Source organism: Schistocerca serialis, chromosome 12 (assembly GCF_023864345.2).
Source record: "Schistocerca serialis cubense isolate TAMUIC-IGC-003099 chromosome 12, iqSchSeri2.2, whole genome shotgun sequence".
NCBI classification, from domain to species: Eukaryota; Metazoa; Arthropoda; class Insecta; order Orthoptera; family Acrididae; genus Schistocerca; species Schistocerca serialis.
Window position 1 is genome coordinate 13,044,450 of NC_064649.1, and position 23,948 is coordinate 13,068,397.

The following is a 23,948-nucleotide window of genomic DNA, read 5'->3' on the forward strand; positions in this document are numbered from 1 at the left end:
AGTTATACAGACTGAAGAGAACAGCGGTCTAGACATAGTGTCCTGTGGTGGTTGTGGTGCTTCAGTGGGTCTCACAGCACTCCCAGCTGTTCGAGGAACTCTTGGCGCTCGGTAAAGCATTGTACTCTATCTCGATAATCTAGACTGGAAATGCAGTGGTCTGGAGTTGGAGCCCTGTGGTGGTTCTGGTAATCAAAAGACATTTTAGACGGCAGCGATCTTTAAAGGGAACATGAATATAAGAGGAGAAAAGAAAAATGGTCCACACATAGAGCCCTGTGGTAACTGCAATTAGGCCAACTGTCACTTTTTATTTAGTTGTTACAGCAACACAAGACAACAGCGTTCAGTGATAGTGCCATGTAGTAGTTCAGGTGGGCCACAGCTACCTGTAGCAGCCCAGGTTGTTGCTAAGACATTGACACTTCTGAAACTATTGATCACGTAGACTGAAAATGACAGTGGTCTTGAGTTGGGACCATGTGGTGGTTCAGTTTGGTACCAGGATATGGCGCACTCCAGAAGGTAATCCATTACACTCGAATGGACCGGGAACACGCGTGGTATTGGCCAGTTGTAACAGGGCCAGCCATGTCCTTCATCCCACAGGCTGGAGACCGACTAGTGGCAGGAGGGGGGCGGCCTCTGCCAGCACGCGGGCAGCTCCTCGTACACGTGCTGCAGCTCCTGGGGGTGGGGCGGCAGCGGCAGCGGGGCCGGGGGCGGCGTCGTGCACATGTGGTGCAGCTGCAGCCCGCCCACGCCCAGGCTGAGGGCGGCGTCGCGGCGCAGCGTCCCGGCCGCCGACTGCGGGGGCGGCGGCACGTCGTACGTCGCCGCCTGCATCGGATCTGCAACACGACGCACCGCTGCGGTTAGCTCGTGGCTTGCCACCCACTGACGTCGGAATGACGTGTGACTTGATGCGACCGCAGAAGTCGATAGCAGTCGACCAGCAAGCTGCGAGTGACACAACCTTCTCCCTCATGTGTATGGACTGTCGGAAATATAGACATATTCGGAAACAAATAACCAAATACACAGAGGTGACATAACTCATGTCATACCGTTATGCATCTACATCTACATCTACGTACATACTCCGCAATCCACCATACAGTGCGTGGCGGAGGGTACCTCGTACCACAACTAGCATCTTCCCTCCCTGTTCCACTCCCAAACAGAACGAGGGAAAATTGACTGCCTATATGCCTCTGTACGAGCCCTAATCTCTCTTATCTTTGTGCTCTTTCCGCGAAATGTAAGTTGACGGCAGTAAAATTGTACTGCAGTCAGCCTCAAATGCTGGTCCTCTAAATTTCCTCAGTAGCAATTCACGAAAAGGACGCCTCCTTTCCTCTAGAGACTCCCATCCGAGTTCCTGAAGCATTTCCGTAACACTTGTGTGATGATCAAACCTACCAGTAACAAATCTAGCAGCCCGCCTCTGAATTGCTTCTATGTCCTCCCCCAATCCGACCTTATAGGGATCCCAAACGCTCGAGTAGTACTCAAGAATAGGTCGTATTAGTGTTTTATAAGCGGTCTCCTTTACAGATGAACCCATCTTCCCAAAATTCTACCAATGAACCGAAGACGACTATCCGCCTTCCCCACAACTGCCATTACATGCTTGTCCCACTTCATATCGCTCTGCAATGTTACGCCCAAATATTTAATCGACGTGACTGTGTCAAGCGCTACACTACTAATGGAGTATTCAAACATTACATGATTCTTTTTCCTATTCATCTGCATCAATTTACATTTATCTATATTTAGAGTTAGCTGCCATTCTTTACACCAATCACAAATCGTGTCCAAGTCATCTTGTATCCTCCTACAGTCACTCAACGACGACACCTTCCCGTACACCACAGCATCATCAGCAAATAGCCGCACATTGCTATCCACCCTGTCCAAAACATCATTTATGTATCTAGAATGACATTTTCACTCTGCAGCGGAGTGTGCGCTGATACGAAACTTCCTGGCAGATTAAAACTGTGTGCCGGACCGAGACTCGAACTCGGGACCTTTGCCTTTCGCGGGCAAGTGCTCTACCAACTGAGCTACGCAAGCACGACTCACGCCCCGTCCTCACAGCTTTACTTCTGCCAGTACCTCGTCTCCTACCTTCCAAACTTTACAGAATCTCTCCTGCGAACGTTGCAGAACTAGCACTCCTGAAAGAAAGGATACTGCGGAGACATGGCTTAGCCACAGCCTAGGGGATGTTTCCAGAATGAGATTTTGCCCGAGAAGGGCAAAGGTCCCGAGTTCGAGTCTCGGTCCGGCACACAGTTTTAATCTGCCAGGAAGTTTCATATCAGGGCACACTCCGCTGCAGAGTGAAAATCTCATTCTGGAAACATCCCCTAGGCTGTGGCTAAGCCATGTCTCCGCAATATCCTTTCTTTCAGGAGTGCTAGTTCTGCAAGTTTCGCAGGACAGCTTCTGTTAAGTTTGGAAGGTAGGAGACGAGGTACTGGCAGAAGTAAATCTGTGAGGACGGGGCGTGAGTCATGCTTGGATAGCTCAGTTGGTAGAGCACTTGCCTGCGAAAGGCAAAGGTCCCGACTTCGAGTCTCGGTCCGGCACACAGTTTTAATCTGCCAGGAAGTTTCATCATTTATGTAGATAGAAAACAACAGTTGACCTACCACACTTCCCTTGGACACTCCAGATGATACCCTCACCTCCGATGAACACTCACCATCGAGGACAACGTTCTGGGTTCTATTACTTAAGAAGTCTTCGAGCCACTCACGTACTTGGCAACCAATCCCATATGCTCGTACCTTAGTTAGGAGTCTGCAGTGGGGCACCGAGTCAAACGCTTTCCGGAAGTCAAGGAATATGGCATCCGTCTGATACCCTTCATCGATGGTTCGCAAGATATCATGTGAGAAAAGGGCGAGTTGCGTTTCGCAGGAGTGATGCTCTCTAAAGTGGTGCTGATGCATGGACAACAACTTCTCTGATTCAAGGGAATTCATTATATTCGAACTGAGAATATGTTCGAGAATCCTGCAACAAACCGATGTTAAGGATATTGGTCTGTAATTTTGAGGATCCGTCCTTCTACTCTTCTTATATACAGGCGTCACCTGCGATTTTTTCCAGTCGCTCGGGACTTTACGTTGTGCAAGAGATTCGCGATAAATGCAAGCTAAGCAAGGAGCCAATGCAGTAGAGTACTCTCTGTAAAACCGAATTGGAATCGCATCAGGACCTGGCACGTATACAGATGGCGGTAGTACCGCGTACACGACGTACAAAAGGGTAGCGAGTTGAAGAAGCTGTCATTTGTACTCAGCTGATCCACGTGAAAAGGTTTTCGAAGTGATTATGGCCGCTAGACGGTAACTGACAGACTTCGAAAGCGGAATGGTAGTAGGATTTAGCGCATGGGACATTTCCTTTCGGGTATCGTTAGGGAACTCAATATTTCGAGATCCACAGTATGAAGAGTGTCTCGAGAAACGAAATTTCAGGCATTACCTCTCACCATGGACAGTGCACATGGCCAATGGCCTTCACTTAACGACTGAGAGCAGCGTCGTTTACGCAGAGTTCTCAGTGCTTGCACACAAGCAACACTGCGTGAAATAACTGCAGAAGTCAATGTGGGACGAACGACGAACGTATCTGTTGAATGTGAATGTCGTGTGACGAGGGCCTCCTCTCGGGTAGACCGTTCGCCTGGTGCAAGTCTTTCGATCTGACGCCACTTCGGCGACTTGCGCGTCGATGGGGATGAAATGATGATCATTAGGACAACACAACACCCTGTCCCTGAGCGGAGAAAATTTCCGATCCAGCCGGGAATCGAACCCGGGCCCTTAGGATTGACATTCTGTCGCGCTGACCACTCAGCTACCAGCGGCGGACAACGTATCTGTTAGGGCAGTACGGTGAAATTGGGAGTTAATCGTCTCTAGCAGCAGACGACCGACGCGAGTGCCTTTGCTAACAGCACGACATCGCTTGCAGCTCCTCTCCCGGGCCACAACCATAACGGTTGGGCCACAGACGACTGGAAAACGTGGTCTGGTCACACGAGTCGGGACTTCAGTTCGTAAGAGCTGACGTTAGGGTTCGAGTGAAACGCAGACCCAGCGAAGCCATGGACCCAAGTTGTAAACGAGGCACTGTGCAACCTGGTGGTGGCTCCATAAAGGTGTGGGCTGTGTTTACATGGAATGGACTGTGACCTCTGGTCCAACTGAACAGAACATTGACTGGAGATATTTATGGTCGGTTACTTGGAAACCGTTTACAGCCACTCGTGGATTTCAAGTTCCCAAACAACGACGGATTTTATATGGATGAGAATGCATTTCACTGGGCCATAATTGTTCGTGATTGGTTTGAAGAACATTATACACAATTCGAGTGGATCATTTGGCCAGCCATATCGTCCGACGTGAATTTCATTTATGGGACAGTCTCGAGGCCATTTTGTGCACATGATTCTGTACCGGGAAACCTTAGCAGTTGTGGACGGCTGTAGAGGCAGCATGGCCCAATATTTCTGCACGAGACTTGCAACGACTTGTTGAGTCCCTGCCACGTCCATTTGCTCCACTGCGCAGTCCACAAGCCTATGTGACACGACATTAGGAGGTATCCCGTGACGTTTTGTCACCTCAGTGCGTTTGTGACAAGCAAGGAAACAAATGTCATTCCTGCTTGTTTCACTCACAGCAATTTAATTTTTCGTTTTTCTAATCACACTGAAGCCACAAAATCGAACATACTCCTGAGATATAGCGTTCTTATATGGAAACAACCGGGTGATAAAAAAGTCAGTATACATTTGAAAACTTAATCAACCACGGAATAATGTAAATAGAGAGGTAAAAATTGACACACATGCTTGGAATAACATGGGGTTTTATTAGAACAAAAAAAAAAAAAAAAGTTCACTAAATGTCCGACAGATCTCTTGCGCGCCTCGTTTGGTGATGATCGTGTGCTCAGCCGCCACTTTCGTCACGCTTGGCCTCCCAGGTCCACAGACCTCAGTCCGTGCGATTATTGGCTTTGGGGTTACCTGAAGTCGCAAGTGTATCGTGATCGACCGACATCTCTAGGGATGCTGAAAGACAACATCCGACGCCAATGCCTCACCATAACTCCGGACATGCTTTACAGTGCTGTTCACAACATTATTCCTCGACTACAGCTATTGTTGAGGAATGATGGTGGACATATTGAGCATTACCAATAAAGAACATCATCTTTGCTTTGTCTTACTCTGTTATCCTAATTATTGATATTCTGATCAGATGAAGCGCCATCTGTCGGATATGTTTTGAGCTTTTGTATTTTTTTGGTTCTAATAAAACGCCATGTCATTCCAAGCATGTGTGTCAATTTCTACCTCTCTATCTACATTATTCCGTGATTTATTCAGTTTTCAAATTTATACTGACTTTTTGATCACCCGGTACATCGAACATTGCAGAATATATTTCTGTTACGTTAATAAGAGAGTCCCAGAATCTGTTACAAACGCGGATAGAAAAAAAAGGAATGTTAGAACTTAGCATAACATGAGTCTACAGCCTTGAGCTCCGTAATCCACGTCTCTAGCCGATTGCCAAATATCACTTTCTACAAAAGTATCATTTATTCTAAGGTGTTCTCGAAGGCTAGTTATGGCGCCATTCTTATAGAGTCGTTCGTCGTAACGCAAAGTTTCGGAAGAATCTGTGATTGATTATCCTAGCATCATATACCTCGGGTGAGATGATGGAGAAGATATGGAAAATGCACTGTGAACAATGTCCATGAAACGTACGTCGAAGGGGCAAAATATTATCACCAAATGCTTAACGGTAAATCGCGTTTTTTTTCTTTTTTTTTTTTTAGGAGACCAATTTCAGTGAATAAAATATTTCAGGGTAGAGTCTGACACACAAAATACTATGTGACAGGATGAATATAGTTTCATTTAATTTGATTATTCAGTATTTTAGGTTTGTTGTCATATGGCAACAAAGTGAATATATTATGCTATTATTGATCGTTCAGTTACAAAGACATGGAAATAGTCTGTTATATCATTAAGCATAATTTTACATACTTTAAAATGTAATTAGATGTGACAGAAGTTCCAGAAATAATTTACTCTTCCAGCTGTTTTCCGGTGTATTTACGTAATTCCGACCTTCAGCAACGATAATCGATTTTGAAGTGTTCCTGCCAACATAAAGCCGCTAAACACAGGCTAGCTCGATGCAGTCAGACTGTGTGTATTGCCAGGCAGCAGCATCGTGCATATACGAGTGTTTTCCTTAAAACTGTACGTTAATTTACGGTTCGTTGGCAAATAACACCGTGACATAGAATGTTAATAGCGTGTTGTTCCGCTTTTGAAACAGCAGTGATTAGGCGTGGCGTGGATTCCACAAGTCCTCTGAAGGCTCTGGAGGTATACGGCAAGGATCAAGCAGTTCCCGAAAATTACGGGCCGGTGCTTTCTGGACACGGAGTTGGCACCCGATAGCATCCCACGCGGGTACAATCGGATTTAGGTTACGTGAATTTGGTGGCCCACTTGGATGGGTGACCATCCATTCTAACTAGCACTGTTGGCAAACTGAGGAGCTGTTTGATTGAGAACTAGCAGTTTCGGTCTCGTAAACCGACATACCGCCGAGAGAGCGATGTGCTGACCACATGCCCCTCCATATCTGCCTCCAGTGGTGCTGGTGGGCTGAGGACCACACGGCGGCCGGTCGGTACCGTTGAGCCTTCACGGCCTGTTCGGACGGAGTTTTAGTTTCACAATTTGGTGGCCAAGATATCGACTTGAGTTCAGTATCACGTTTTTGAAACCACTGTAGCACGGTTCTGACGCGTGTCTTCTCGGTGACTGTGGGGTGTGGCAGCTTGACTTACCGATGAAGGAGGAGGTCCTGGGCGAGCAGAGGGCGTGGGAGGGGCTGAGCACCGCCGCCAGCAGGAGGCCCTGGCCGCCCATACCGCCCCCGCCGCCCCCGGAGCGCGCTTCCACCCCCGCCGCCTCCGCGCCCGCCGCTCCCGAAGGCTGCACGAAGACGGGGCTCAGGAAGACCGGCGCCGCCACTGTGGACATACGACGGACTATCATGTTTCTGGATTTCTGCAGAGGAATGCCAGCCCATTCTTCCTGAGCGCCAAAACCAGAGAGGGAATACTCTGTTCATCACAAGAATAAACCTGGTGTAAACATTACGCCATGTATTCTTCCGCGTTTGCTTGAATCTCATTCGATTTCGTTTCAAGTGGCGCGGAAGCCAAAATGTGACCAGTACAGTCATGTACTATCATAAGGATACGCTTTACGCTGTGTTAAACGCACGTAGACTGTGCGATGACGCCGGCACATTAAACTTGGACAGCACTGGTCAACCAGCGGTCCAATTAGCCTACAATGATGTGAGCAGTTGCAGTTCAGTAGTAAAAAGAGACGGGCAAAGAAACAGTACAGCTTCGAATGTCACTTAATTTTTAAAAAGAATCAAATAATATTCAGGAAAACCCCAGCACTGACGCACGCTTCTTAGGTGACGAGACGGAAAGCACAAAATGCTAACAGACCTGTTATTTCTCGGGACAAATCGCTTAGCCTGGCTCCAGGTCAGTTCCGTTGGGTTCACATTGTAATGGTACAGCGGCAAAAGTAAAAATGCAGCATTTGTATGCAGTGCTTGATGCTGTGAAAATGATTGTTTTCTGTGTTTCTACGACACTCATCTACATCCGTGCTATAAAACACTGAACATAGTTCAAATAAAGAGTATTTGGTTTTGCATTTTTGCCTTAAAATGAAATTGTTATTTTTTCTAAATTTAAGGAATCTTTATTAACAGTCATTCAGAAAATGTCGCTAGTTAAGAATTTATCTTTGAAATGAAAACAGGAATTTCGCGTGCAGTATGTAATTAGAAAGAAGAAGACGTGCGTTATTAATTAAAAATAATGATGAATTTTACAATTACGAGATGCAGGTATTCCAAATTGAACGAGGAAAATAAATGACTTCCACGAGACTTGAATCCGTGAACCATGACTTGCAGTGAACAATCAATCTGCTACACTACTGGTGGCGCTATACATAAAATGTAAATATGAAATTTGACTATATCCAATACATTCATAAAGGCGAAGGGTGGACACATCCGATATTAAGGTCCACTCATAGATATCCGGATACTTTTGTTACAGCAAAAATTCCCCCAAACAAATATAACACCTGTAAATAATGTTGCACTAAATACAATGATGTTACTTCCAACCACAGAGAATGAAGTCAATAAAACTGTTCAAAAACTAAAACACAAAAGGTCAGTAGGCTTAGATGAAGTACCAATGAGTGAACTGAAACAATGCATAGGGATTACAAAAGGCCGCTTACAAAGATAATAAATGAATCCTTCACGTCAGGGACATTTCTAGAGCAGTTAAAAAAGGCAAGAGTTGTACCTTTGCTTAAGAACGGTAATGCAGAAGACGTAGAAAATTACCGGCCCTGCTGTCACCATTCTCAAAAATAATAGAAGCAATTACGAAAGACACATTAATGAATTACCTGAATAAATACAATCTTTTAAGCGAATCGCAGTTTGGTTTCCGAAGGTGCAAAAATACGGAGTCAGCCATAGTAGAATTAACAAAACTTGTACTTGATACTCTTGATAAAGAAGAGTGTGTCACAGGCATATTTCTGGACCTTTCTAAGGCGTTTGATACAGTCGACCACAAGATTCTATTAAATAAAGTAGAAGCATTAGGAATAAGAGGGGTAGCTAATGACTGGTTTCGATCATGCGTGACAGGGTACAAAGAGCAGCATACTTCAAATACATCTAAGCATTTAGTAAAACACTTATCAAAACCAAAATACATTAATATAGGGGCCCGCAAGGTAGCATATTAGGACCAATACTATTCCTGACATACATCAATGACGACTTCCCTAGTAGCGTTACTCTTCGATGATGGCAGCAATATTATAGTCACTGAGAAAACAAGAGAACTCCTTGCAGAGAAAGAAAATGAAACTCTTAAGGAAGTATATGATTGGCCAATAAGCAATAAAGTGACACTGAACATAAGGAAAACTAATGCCATGAATTTCAGTTTGAAGAGGAAAGATGACAATGTTAAGTTAAATGTAGATGGCACCTCTACAGACTGTGTAACAAATGTAAAATTTCTAGGAATGAATACTTATTCTCAGTTGAAGTGGTGTGAACACACAAAGGTACTTGCAAACAGAATGTCATCAGCATGTTATGCCCTTAGAATCCTATCATCAGTGTGTAACATTCAGTGTCTTTTAGTTACATATTATTCATGTGTACACTCAGTCCTTAGCCATGGCATTCTTTCTTGGAGAACAAATGCACAAAATATGAACACAATTTTCAAACTCCAGAAAAGAGCCATAAGTATAATAATCAAAAATACTAGTCGAGCTCATTGCAAAATCCTGTTCAAAACACTGGGGTTTTAACTGCTCCATGTGAATACATTTACCAGTCAGTTGTACACATCAAAAATAACATTGGTAATTACTGCACAAACAGCCCTGTCCATGACCATACAACAAGAGATAGACTCAACTTACATTTACCAAGAAAAAATGAACATAAAACTCAAAACAGCATCTTCTACCAAGGAATAAAACTGTACAATAAATTACCGAAAGAGATTAAAGAAATTGCAAAAGTACACTTATTTCAAAAGGCGGGTAAAATGTACCTGTCATGTAATACATTTTATACATTGAAGGATTACTTAGCTAAAACAGAGTAGGAGTTTGATAAAAAAAGTGTTATACAAATAAATAATAATAATAATAATAATGGTTATAAAATATCCAACATTCCACATAACACCTTCACTTTACGTTTTTTTCTTTCTTCTTTCCTTTCTAGAAATACTTACCCCCAAGCTATGCATAGCACGATACTAACACCTCTTCCTCTTTCTGAGCTCAACATCTCACTCATTATGGAGGGGTGTTGGCTCAGTTTTTCAGGATAGCAAATGGGAAGTTGCAGTACAGAAAATGGCCCAGAGATCACCAGTGTGTGTGTGTGTGTGTCTGTGTGTGTGTGTGTGTGTGTGTGTGTGTGTGTGTGTGTGTGTGTGTGTGTGTGTACGAATTAGCTTATTTTAAATTGAACTAAATTTGTAAATACTTTGACATGTCCTATATCCTTGCAAAAACAGATCTACGGATGAATAAAGCTACTACTACTACTACAGTCCCCTTGGAGAACTCTGTAAATTTATGAAAAGCATTAAGGACAGCCTATTTATCGACACTTTTTAACCGTGTTCCACACGCGTGTTTCACAATGGAACAGTAAGTTTCCTCAGCCATTTTCATACTGCATATTAACAGCGCGACAATCAGGGACCAACAGTGCAGAGGCGGTGACTATACACGATTTTTGAAATAAAAACTACATAGCCAAAGCGTGATAAAGAAATACGTTGATGGGGATTAATACATTTGAATATCTTTAAAGTTTCATTTAATGTAACGTAGTAGTTATACAGGGTGTGCATAAAGTCCGGGAACATTTTCAATTATTTATTGCATAAGAACTAAATATTGTACAGATGTTATACATATTACATTTTGAAGAGAAACTCTGAAAGTGTTTCTTACAAACATTCGATATGCGAACCATGAGTCACCCGGCAGACGTGAATACGGTAATCGAATTCTTGCCATACCCGTCCCAGCATGGCATCGTAGACTGTGGCAGTCGCTTCCCGTGTTCTCTACCGGAGCTCTGCTACATCACGTGGTAGAGGCGGTACACACACCAGATCTTTAATGTATCCCCACAGAAAAAAAGTCACACGAAGTGAGATCTGGTGATCGCGGAGGCCATTTCATGAGACAGCTGCCCCTTCTGTAGCACGGCCGACCTGTCGATGCGGCAGCTCCGTGTTCAGGTACCCACGAACTTCACGATAAAAATGGGGTGGAGCTTCATCCTGCTGAAAGATGAACGGAGAGTCCGACTGCATTTGAGGCATCAGCCATGTCCAAGTAGGAATAGCCATTGACAGAGCTCTCGGCAAAGAAGAATGGCTCGCACAGTTTTCGACGTGACAAGGTACAAAAAACATTAACCTTTGGGGAATCACGCTCAAATTCAGTGCATTCGTGTGGATGCTTTGTACCCCAGATTCGACAATTATGCCTGCTTACTTTCCCATTAATGTGAGAAATGGCTAAAAATTAAGCGATCAACAATGCTATCCATATCCTCATTCAATTGTTGCAACAGCGAACGAAACTCGAAACGCTTGTCTTTGTCGTCATTGAGCTTCTGCACTAGCTTCAATTTGAATGGTGTTACAGACAGCTTCTGTCGCAGGATTTTCCACACTGTCGTTGGAGCCATTTCGAGTTCACGGGATGCACGGCGCACCGATTTCTTTGGACGCATTATGAATGTCTCTCGTACACGTTCCACATTCGCTTCACTCAAACTGGGATGTCCGCTTCTCTTTGCCGGGCACAAGCAACCCATCGTAATGAATTTGATGTGCCAGTGGTAAATGGCCTCCCTTGTTTGTGGCTTCTTACCGTACTTGGTTCTAAACATCCGTTGAACAGCTGTAGCACACTTGTTTTTGTCGAACTCCGACACACAGAAAACTCGCTCCGCACCTAAACTCTCCATGTTTGCGACTAGCGGTGACTATCGGCAAATTACCAAACTACGCTGTGGTGGAATAAATGGAAAGAAACCTTCAGGGCTTGTCTTCAAAATGACATATGTATGATATCTGTACAATGTTTGGTTCTTGTGCAATAAATAATTGAAAGTTTTCGCGGACTTCATGTACATCCTGTATACAGCATACGTAAGCAGAACCTACTTTCAAGAGCGTAACGACACCAGTGTACGTGTGCTACGGCTTCTGACCAATCATTGCGTTTGTGTTTGTTTACATCAGGTTTATTCTTATGATGAACGGAGTATAGCCATTTTAGTCGCTGGGGTGTGGAGCAAAGTCAACTATCCTGCGTATCTCAAAGGTGTTCCATTGGGTTTCGGTCAGCTTCTTCCATTTCAGGAACCAATGCCTCAGAGTTGCTGCTTTGTGGCAGGGTGCGTTGTCATGCTGATACAATCATCGTCCCCGAACTGTTCCTCTACCATATCCAGTACAAAGTGCTGTAAAAAGGATTCATATTCTTCCCCATTCGGCGTTTTCTTAGGCGCGATGAGTGGGGCCACACCCTAACCACCCCCACACCGTAGCACCGCTTCCTACATACTACACTCGAAAGGTATGTACATAGGGTAAATAAATTCAAGTTTTGTAAGAAAATATTACATTGAACCAGAGATGATCAAATGTAGCATCGACTGTGTAGTAGCGTCGTTGCTCAAAAACAATCGTGTTACGAGTAATGCGTTAGAGTAACTTCAGATGTATGGAGGACTCCCAAGTGTAAAGTGTTGTAGCTGACGTGTGCTGGATATATACTTATGATTTTTTTTTTTAATTTGCAATATACAATGATGATTGCTAACTGAAAAAGAATCTTAACAGAAGTCTGAAATAATTAACGTAAAGAAAGTTGTTTTGTTACTGATGCAATGCGTGTATTCATAAGTGACGATTGACACAATGTAAAGCATGCACATCCAATGATTTTGTAAAGCTAATTGTTACTGTATAATCAGTTAATTCAGTGTGTTAACTGTGAGCATGATCAATTTTCAAAGAGTCAAAATACAAGTCTTAAAGTTAGTGCCATATTGTTATCTACCCGAAGTAAATACCAGTTCCCTGATCCATATCATTTTTGATTAACTATTTTTCTCTAGAAGTTATCGTCTCAGTCATATTCGATTTAATTAAAATGTATGCTAAGCAACAGCCTTACACCATAGCTGTTTGATAACTATACAATTCAAAGTACTAACAGAGAGCAGTGCGAAGTGCGTTACCATTGCGCAGGTAAAGGTAAGAAATCTTATTATTTCACGGATTGAATTCATTAAGCACAGGGACCATTATTTTCAAATTGATGAAGTTTTGTTTTATTACCAGGGCCAATTTGAAATCAATCGTATTGCATCAGATTCAGCTTTTGTGTTACGTAAATGCATGGGTTGTTAGTTTAGTTTAAAGTTATTGACAGTTTACATTCTCACAGCTAAATTTACACTCTCGCAGTCACAGTTCAGTACAGGGCAAAGCGCAGATAAAGCGACGAGACAGAATACACGTTCACATGCCATTCCCATTTGAACAGTTGTGTTTCAGACTACTGTCGGTTACGCAATTTCAATAATACACTGAAGCGATAAAGGAACCAGTTTAAGAGTGCGTTTCCAGATACAGAGATATGTAGACAGGCAGAATACGGCGGTTACTGCTGCTACAATGGCAGGTTATCAAGATTTAAGTCAGTTTGAACATGGTCTTATAATCGGCGCCCGAGCGATGGGACACAGCATCTCCGAGGTACCGGTGAAGTGGGGATTTTCCCGTACGACCATTTCACGAGTATACTGTGAATATCAGGAATCCGATAAAACATCAAATCTCCGACATCGCTGCGACCAGAAAAGGATCGTGCAAGAACGGGACGACTGAAGAAATTCGCTCAGAGTGACAGAAATGCAACCCTTCCGCAAATAGCTGTAGATTTCCAGATTCGCAGGAGAGCTTCTGTGAAGTTTGGAAGGAAGGAGACGACGTACTGGCGGAATTGGAGCTGTGAAGACGGGTCGTGAGTCGTGCTTGGATAGCTCAGATGAAAGAGCACTTGCCTGTGAACGGCAAGTCTCGGTCCGGCATACAGTTTTAATCTGCCAGGAAGTTTCATATGCTGCAGATTTCAATCCTGAGCCATCAACAAGTGTCAGTGTGCGCACCATTAAACGAAACATCATCGATATGGACTTTCGGAGCCGAAGGCCCCCTCGTGTACTCTCGATGACTGCACGACATAAAGCTTTACGCCTCGCCTGGGCCTGTCAACAGTGACGCCGGACGTTTGATGAATCGAAACTTGTTGCCTGGTCGAACGAGTCTCGCTTCAAATTGTGGACGTGTAAGAGTATGGAGAAAACCTCATGAATCTATGGACCCTGCTCGTTAGCAGGGGACTATTCGAGCAGTAATGGGGTGCCGGCCGCTGTGGCCTGGCAGTTCTAGGCGCTTCAGTCGGGAACCGCGCTGCTGCTACGGTCGCAGGTTCGAATCCTGCCTCGGACATGGATGTTTGTGATGTCCTTATGTTAGTTAGGTTAAAGCAGTTCTAAGTCTAGGGGACTGATGACCTCAGATGTTAAGTCCCATAGTGCTTAGAGCCACTTGTATTTGTAATGGTGTGTGGCGTGTGCAGTTGGAGTGATATGGGATCTGCGATACGTCTTGATACGACTCTGACAGCTGACACGTAAGTAACCATCCTGTCTGATCACCTGCATCCATTAATATCCATTGTGCATTCCGACGGACTTGGGTAGTTGCAGCAGGACAATGCGAAACCTCACACGTCCACAATTGCTACATAGTGGCTCCAGGAAAACTATTGGGAGAAGTTTAAACACTTACGCTGGCCACCAAACTCCCTAGACATGAATATCATTGAGCATATCTGGGATGCCTTGCAACGTGCTGTTCAGAAGAGAAGTCCCTCGAATTCTTACGGATATTACGGAAAGCCCTGCAGGATTCATGGTGTCAGTTCCCTCCAGCACTACTTCAGACATTAGTGAGTTAATGCCATGTCGTGTTGCGGCCCTTCTGCGTGCTAGGGGGCGCCCTACACGGTATTAGGCAGGAGAACCAGTTTCTTTGGCTCTTCAGTGTAACATACCAGTACACCTCCTGTACTTTAAGGTCTGATCAAAAGTGTCCAGACACTCCTACGTCATGTAGAATTGATACCGGAGACGGATCCGCCTACGTAAAAAGGGGCGGCGAGTATTGGCTTGTCAGTAGAGGAGCAGTAACTGCAGATTGCGTCGTTGAAGAGAGCTTATTGACTTGACTGAACATCACCTGAGTAACAAATCCCAGCAGGCACATTTATGGGGAGTGGCAACGTAAAGGGCGAACCACAGCTGCAACAAGATCAGGGAGACCTCATGTAAGTGCAGATACTGTCGACCATTACAGAGGGTGGGTGAAAAAAATTGCCTGAAATAAATTACTTGGATGCTATCACTAATCCAGCTGATACAATGACTGTGCATAGGGAGTTGGAAACAATGGGGTACAATGTTGGAGCAGTTCCTCATGAGCCACACATTTCTGGAATGAATGCTGAGAGACGCTGGAGGCGGTGTAAAGAGGGATGCCAATGGACAGCAAATGGCTGGAAACGAGTGCTCTGGATTGCTGAATCACGCTACACCCTGTAGCAATCCGACGGAAGGATTTCAGTTTAGCAATGTCTGAAGAACGTTACGTGTCATCATGTGTAGTGCCAACAGTGTGAAAAATATGCATTTGAAATGAGTCAAACATGAATGTTTCAAATACACTGAAGAGCCAGAGAAGTACACCTGCCTAATATCGTGTAGTACGGAGAAGTGCCGCAACACGACGTGGAATGGACTGGACTAATGTCTGAAGTAGTGCCTTGAATCCAGCAGGGCTGTCCATAAATCCGTAAGAGTACGAAGAGGTGGATATCCCTTCTGAACAGCAGGTTGCAAGGCATCCCAGATATGCCCAATAATGTTCATGTCTGGAGAGTTTAGCGGCCAGCGGAAGTGTTTAAACTCAGAAGGGTGTTCCTGCAGCCACTCTGTACCAATTCTGGGCCTGTGGGGTCTCGTGTTCTCCTGCTGGAATTGCCCAGGTCCGTCGGAATGCACAATGGACACGAATGGCTGCAGGTGATCAGACAGAATGCTTGCGTACATGTCACCCGTCAGAGTCGTATCTAGACGGACCAGGGGTCCCATATCACTCCAACTGCACACGCCCCACACCATTATAGAGCCTCCAGCAGCTTGAATAGTCCCCTGCCGACATGCAGGGTCCATGGATTCATGAGGTTGTCTCCATACTCGTACATTCGCTCGATACAATCCGAAAGGAGACTCCGACCGGGCAACATGTTTCCAGTCACCAACAGCCCAATGTCAGTGTTGACGGGGCCAGGCGAAGCGTAAAGCTTTGTGTCGTGCAGTCATCAAGGGTACACGAGTGGGCCTTCGGCTCCGAAACCCCTTACCGATGAAGTTTCATTGAATGGTTCGCACCCTGACACTTGTTGACGGCCCAGCTTTGAAATCTGTAGCAATTTGTGGAAGGGTTGCACTTCTGTCACGTTGAACGACTCACTTCAGTCGTCGATGGTCCCGTTTTTTGCAAGATCTTTTTTCCGGCCGCAGTGGCGTCGGAGATTTGATGTTTTACCGCATTCCTGATATTCACGGTACACTCGTGAAATGGTCGCACGGGAAAATCCCCATTTTATCGCTACGTCGGAGGTGCTGTGTCCCATCGCTCGTGCGCCGATTATAACACGACGTTCAAACTCACTTAAATCTTCTGCCATTGTTAACAGCAGCAACCGATCTAACAACTGCGCCAGGCACTTATTGTTTTATATAGGCACTGCCGACCGCTGCGCCGTCTTCTGCCTGTCTACATATCTCTGTATTTGAATACGATCTCTGTAGGAATATGTGTGGACAGGCCGTACGCTCCTCGGAATCAGTTACTATTGGTTATCCATCTTAAGCCTACTTCAAGGATAATTACACCAGATGCGTTTGGATTTTATTTATAAAGCATCTTCCGTGGTTATTCTGCAAATAGCATACATGCATTTGCACATATTTGGTTGTTTTAGGTTAAAAACAGCGTTTTGTTATTAAAGTTGGCTTGCAAATTACTTACGGTGTTCTTTTACATTCTCTCTCTCTCTCTCTCTCTCTCTCTCTCTCTCTCACACACACACACACACACACACACACACACACGCACACACACAAAGTAGTTTCACAGGTTAGCAACACTCACAACGTGAACGAAAACAAACGAACAGACATAAACACTGTTGCTGTGCAGAGTGAGAAACGAGAAACAGTTTACGAAAGTGAAATGTAAATAACGCAGCGCAAGAAGTTCTGTAGAACGGTAAAAACTGCCGAGTCCATATGTGAATCTAAGTCTTCCGACGTCAACCGCTGCTAGCAAGGAGGGAAGAGGCAGAATATGAAAACAAACACCGCAAGTAATTTGCACACCGACTTCATAAACAAAACGCTGCTTTTAACCTAAGGCAACCAAAAATGTTCAAACGTATGTATCGAATTTGCAGCATAACCATGGAAGGCGCTTTATAAATAAAAGCGAAAGGCTTCTGGTGCAATTCTCTTTAATTAAACAGTATTAAGCTCAAGACGGATAACCAATAGTAACTGATTTGAACAGCTTCTGCGGAAGATGGCCATGCAAACAAAGGTGTCCTCTGCAATTGTTTATGTCTATTCCGCAGCTAAGATGGTATGAAGAACTAACTGCAACATCAGTCGCTTTTGTGACCGTTGTGACCACTCTCGAACATTCGCCACAGAAAATCGCTACTTCTGACAATGATCGTGTAACTTTAGACTCTTAAAGCAATCGGTTTTTGTAGGATAAATTTCAAATTCGAAACACAAAATAGCCAAAATACACATTAGTACGAGTTTGCAGTAATAAGTACAGGAGTGCAACCATTTGTGGCAGCTAAAATTACGGTCCCAGTAAAATACGTTTGAGCACTATTTTGAACAGTGTGATAACTGTGTAAATGTAATCTTGGTATAAACTGCTCAGTTTTCATTTTTCAATAAACCCTTATAGGAAATTTCCAGTTATCTAGGTACACAGATAAAATATTTGTCTTTGTTTTAGCCATGAAAAGAGACTTACTGAATCTTCACAACAAAATAAGAGACGCCGTCAGAATCCAAAAGCGGATTATGGGTTTACTACACAATTATTCAAGTATCATTATGAAATAACTGAAACGAACAGAACCAGGTAATAATCAACAATATGACACTAACATTCCATGGAGAATTCGTAAAAGGAACCTATTCCACATAGTATGCACTAAATAATTCAGCTTTCACAAAAAATTTCAGTCTGCACAATATCCCCTTCGTTCCCATGTGGACCTAAGTTCATGACCTTTTTTCTCCGTAAATAGGCGTATTTTTCCGCTTATAGACCGATGGTCCGCGAATGTGGACTTATTTTTAAAAGCAGGCCGCACCACCTCTCAAGGTGTATTCGTGTATTAGCTTACAGCTTGTCGTGTGGAGAAAATAATTAATTCTACAAATAAAAAAACTATGTAAATAACTATTGTGCCTAAATATCTGACTGAGACTCGGTGTTTTTTTTCCCTACGGTTGGCTAAGTAGTCTCGATGTTGAGAACTAGTTCATATTTGTATGAATTTTGTTCGTTACTATCAAACAACTCATTTCTTGCAGGTCCTCGTACGTGGATGTCAAGTCATAATGCATATTTTCAAATTTCAATTTACTTTTTGATAATGGAATACGGAAACAACTGTTATTTCTACACTCTACAAAACTGGATGAAATATTAACCGATGAGCAATTAGAAGCTCTTTTTAATGAAAGCACTGTGGGATTATCTTTTATGGAAGATGTCGAATTCACGTCTTCCGCTGAAGATAGTGCTGCTGAGCTTGAAGAAACTAAGCGGTACACAATAAGAACGTTAAGATGTCGTGCCGGTAGCTAGAAGAAGGGGACGTCCTTGAACAGTAAGTTCCTCTGACTGTGAAGATGATGATGGTGCAGGAAATGCGAATAAAAACCGAAGAAGTTCTGTGTTGCAACTAATTTCAGAAGTTAAGTTTTAAAATGTTGGCCTGCTGCTAAAATTTGCTTGAATGCCTCACAGTGTAGGAAACCTGGCAGTTCCAAATTATTACTTGCCACAAGTAATTGTATGATTATAATTTCCTCGCAGTTATGAAGCTGTTTTAGACCACCAACAAAAACATGAATTGGAGAGGAGGTATTTCAAAAATATTAACTGCACGAATCGTATTTTCTGTGTGCATTAGCATATAAAGTTTACTGCTTCAAATAAAATATACTTATATATTGCAGAATAAAATGTTTTATTGTAGAAATCGGAAAGAGAATACAAAGCAAAGACTAGTACATTTTCATGATAAGTGAGATTTGAGGCCCACATTTGTGGATCTCCATTTATGCCTTAATAAATCATCAAAAAATATTTCATTTGCATTTTTGTCATGCTTTTTTAATACTTTGCTGGAAAATATGAAAAGAAAATTTTTCGGTTAATTCCTTTATTGCAGGTGTGGAAAGGATATATTGAACCCAAAATGAATATCACATGCGTTACAATCATAAATCAGTGCTTTAACTGGATGCGACGAAATGAGGAGATGGTAGATCTAAAAATGGTGGTGGGTATCCCTTCTTTTATAAAAAATACAGTAGTGCCATTTGAGCTGTTACACTTGTCGCAAGCAAGCGAAATTCCCTTGCGTATGTATCTTAATAGATATCAATTACGAATTGTTGGGCCATTTATGAAACCCGTGCACTAAATCACGGTATTTACGAACACGATCTGCCTGTAAGAACGATGTAATGACACTGAAAACCTGAAGAACGTGTACGGAGAACCCTTGCGCCGCGCAATGTCGCGTCACAATGGAGACAATGTATAAGGTATGATGGCGAAAAATTCTGTTTTGCGCTCCTGAATGCTTACTCGACAGATATTCCTACTGTCTGTATCCGACACACATTGTCTTTGGTTCATTACACTGAAATCGCAGATATTCCAGTGTAACAACAGAGCTAGCATCGTAGCCAACAACAAACAAGCTTGTGATTGTGGACAAGGCATGCTTAACGGAATTCTCATGGATGCCAGTTCTAAATACGTGCTCTTTGAGCTACCACCTGGTACAAAGGTCAGGTTTTGAAAAATCGTTATGAAATTCAGAACAAGCTGAAAGTGTTGATCGAAGCAGTTTGACAAAATTGCACATTCCTGGATATTCATCTGAAAGGAAGTACTCAGTCGTCCGATCTAAAATACAGGACAACCTAGTTTCCGAGGTAACTGTCTTGGTGTTGTTTCAGTTTTCATGCTATGAAACTAGAAAGATAGAGAATATATATTTCTGTTCTATATTAAAATAACTGTCGTGATATATCGAATTATGTTTTCACGATTTCCGAATTCTTCAAACGTAATCAGTCTTCGTATTTGTGCTATCTTGATTTCTTTCCATCATTTCTTGTCAAAAGAACACGTTCGTACACGCCTGTGCAATGAATTTCACGATTTTGGCCTGTCTTACTAAGTTGGCCATGTTACGTCAGGATTTCGCACACCGGTTCCATCTCACTTGCGTCTCTGAGTAGTTGTAGGACAGCATGTTAAGTGTACATTTGTAAGTAGTCGTTTGAAATAACATCGCTCGCTTATTAAAATCTATTATCGTGCAGAGCCACCTCCTATATTCCAAGATAATTTTCTTGAAGCTATTTCCTTTTTAATTGAATCAAAAATAGAAAATTAGTTATTTCTGTTTCATGTAAGAGAATAACTGCTTAAAAACTGTCATATATCCAATTATATTCAGACGATTTCCGAATTCTCGATGTCTTGGTGTGATCTCGATTTTTTGCATCTGTTCTTGTCAGTAAAATGCATTCGTTCTCGCCCGAGAAACGTATCTCACGATTTTGTACTGTTTTCCGAAGTTGTAGTATTGCAATTTCATCTCACTTTGTGCCGAAGTTAACTGCCGCCCTTAGTGCTCCCTCGCGTTTTTGAGTAACTTCAAAAAAACTTGTGATGTGCTGTCTGTTCGGTTAACTTTGCATTCGATCACTGGTTAAGCTATCGTTTCAAATAACAGATATTCATCACAAGTTGTGTCAGTATAATTGGCTCTGCTGATATTCAGTTCAGATAATATTAGTACTGCTGCTGAACATCTGTGTAGCTGCAAGTTAGGGTGGGAAAAACCTACCAGTTAAAACCGATACCAGTATTTTAGTTCTGAATAGCCGATATTTTTCGGTATTTATTTGGTCTCTGTTACAACACGTGTTTTTGTATTTCTACTAATAACGGGGTAAATAAACCGAAATAACTGTTAGCCATAGCAGCACTGCTAAAATATTTCGTTTTTAAATAAACCTTAGTTAGAGAACACGTAATTTTTATTCGTGAAATTTTCATTGCTTTGAAACACCGCGTTATTATAGAAACTGGGCAAAGCGATCAGTGCTATTTTAATGACAATGCTAACAGAAACGGGTTATTAACAAATGACAAGAATCGATACTGCATTGCTGAGACAATAATGTATCTGTTACCATGTGGCTTGGTCTACTAGATGGTACGCGTGTACATACGATGTGCAAGACCCACAACAAACTTGTGACATAATCTGAAGAGAAAACTTGAGACGTAACAGTTGATTCATAATTACGATGAAAATCTGCTGCCTGGGTCTACATAACATACCCTTATCTGCTTGTAGTCCTTGAAAACGAACAAAGTAACACGAAAAATATAGTTCTTCAATCTTAGTTTTCGTCCTTTAGCAATGACTACTCGTCACGTCCAAATAAAGGCCGATTATAACACGATTTTGGAGGAGAGTTTCAAAAACTTAGAATCAGTAGGAGAATACTGACTATTTTTGTAATAGTCAACCACTTATCACTTTTCGAGAAAAGTGGCCACCGGTAAACGGACTACGTTTTTTATTTGCGTACTAAATTTTTTACTTTGATTCTACGTGTCTTTAAACTGAGGAAGAAAAAATTTTTAAATCTTTGTTCGATTTCTACGCCTATTACAGGAGATCATATGAATAAAAAACTGAAAATCGGTTATTTCATAAACCAGCTACTTTGAGCTGTTTTGACAGTCCTATTAAACTGGCGTTGAAAGGAGTAATATAATCGAAAACCTGTTGTTTCAGCGATAACAGCCATCCCTACTGCATGTGGCGGCTAGACTCCAAAATCACTCATACAGCACAGTGTATTACGTATCTCTTGTACTCCCCCCCCCCCGCCCCCCCCCAAAAAAAATCATAAATTCGAAACTCATAGTAAACAGACCTATTACATGTGCCCCAGGGCCCTAATTATTTGCCATATATCAATTTCCGCGTAGTAGTTTACTCCATTTTAATAAACGGCCTGCGTTGGCCTATTGTTAGAGGATGCTGGCAGGCCCCAATGCAACGCTTTAACTCTTAGAGAGCCCACATACAGACTTTTCATTAATATCGTTTCTTGTCTGACAGTTCTTGCGTCGTAGCTCATTGGTTAGAATAGTCTTAATTTGAGTATTTTCCCCAACGTGTCCACATTGCAAGTTGCTTGTGATGAATGCAATGCGCAAAACTACCCATAGTGAGCCCGAAATACAATAATAACAGCACGAACGTTAAATCATGGATTTCGCGCAGTATCTTCACGGTCAGCAACAGCTAGGATTAAGCGTTTCATTACCAGATGGCACTGACGCACTGGTAGTGGCTACCGTCGGTAGATGGCACTGCAAGGCAGTTCTGCCATTTTGACAAGCATAATACGTGAAGTATCTTAAAAAAGATCTGTCATTAAGAAATAACACTAAGGGTGTACCACATAACGTTCCCTTCCTATATTTATGAAATTAAGATAATGATTGAAATCGCGAAGTAAGGCGATGAACACCTCAGAATAGGTGTGCTGAATATCGGAATGCGAACTGAAATCGAATACTTACAAATCATTGACCGTTTGTTTTCTACGAAACAGAGTAAGTGAATGCTATTATAAATGACTGACAAGTTTCAATTTCACATCATGATGTTAAGTAAAGGCTACTATCACACTTTTTGAAACTGACTGTTCAAGTACTAAAGATGACTGAGATAGTTATGCAGATTTATCCGAATATTCAAATAACTTGTACCTAGAGAGGTACCTGGTTCCTGGTTTTACTACTATCCGCTATGTTGTATATCCATTTCGCTACTTAATCGCCTACCCTAATTCTTACAAAGAGAAATCTAGCAATACGGCTACATTGGATTAATTAGATATTAACTATAATACGGTGTATGTTTCGTCCACCATACCTAAATTTCAGTTTGATAAAAGTCATGATCACAGAAGTAGATTAGCGTTCTTGAGGAACAGAATTCAAATTATTTTCCGACCATTCTGATTTAAATTTCCTGATATATCCCGAAATCGTTGAAGGTGAACGTTTGGAATGCTTCCTTTGAAACAAACATGTTCGGTGCCACGGCCAACGCCAGTGTCGAAGTGACGGTACATCTTACTCTTCGTTTCTTTGGCTATTACCTACAAAGTTCCCGTCTGATTCCATATCCTGCAATACACTTGAAAAAATAAAAATGAATTGACCCCGACGTGATTTGAACACGCAACCTTCTGATCTGGAGTCAGACGCGCTACCGTTGCGCCACGGAGTCAAGTTATCTTACGGCGCATTGTATCACAATATGTTCACATATATTCTAAGTAATTATCATACTCTGTATTGAAGGGTTTTAGTTCTTCTACATGTTATTTAGATAATGTATTTCATTTGCATCACTACTACTGTCACTTCAAGTTCCAGAAATGAATAAAGTATTCTTTTATTTCGAGTTGACACCAGAGAGAAAAGAAGTGCCATACAGTTTCGTTGCAGATACAGCACTGAGGCAACAAATTAAGCGATAAATTCACTTTTTCTGAATGAGTTCCAGGAGATATAGCCACGATGACCGACATGAAAGCGAGCGAAATCTTCACAAAGAAATGATATGGAAGGTCTTACCTTTCGTTAGCCGTCTGTGACCCTAACGTCTGAGCTTGTGACCACTTACTTGACGTCTG

At 42.6% G+C, this 23,948-nt stretch overlaps 1 protein-coding gene and 1 non-coding gene across 2 annotated transcripts in view; both read right to left on the reverse strand.

Annotated features, from left to right (window-relative positions):
- Positions 1-282: 282 nt before the first annotated feature.
- The window catches only part of LOC126428126 (uncharacterized protein TP_0369-like), a 235,149-nt gene continuing 211,483 nt past the window's right edge, over positions 283-23,948 (reverse strand). The window contains exons 11-12 of the mRNA XM_050090030.1: positions 6,913-7,098; positions 283-851 (exon numbers count right to left, since the gene is read on the reverse strand). Coding sequence (XP_049945987.1) covers positions 622-851; positions 6,913-7,098 — 416 coding nt within the window. The 3' untranslated portion in view covers positions 283-621. The remainder of the gene's footprint in view (positions 852-6,912; positions 7,099-23,948) is intronic.
- On the reverse strand, positions 23,468-23,539 carry Trnaw-cca (transfer RNA tryptophan (anticodon CCA)). The gene has a single exon. It is a non-coding gene; the product is annotated as a tRNA-Trp (tRNA).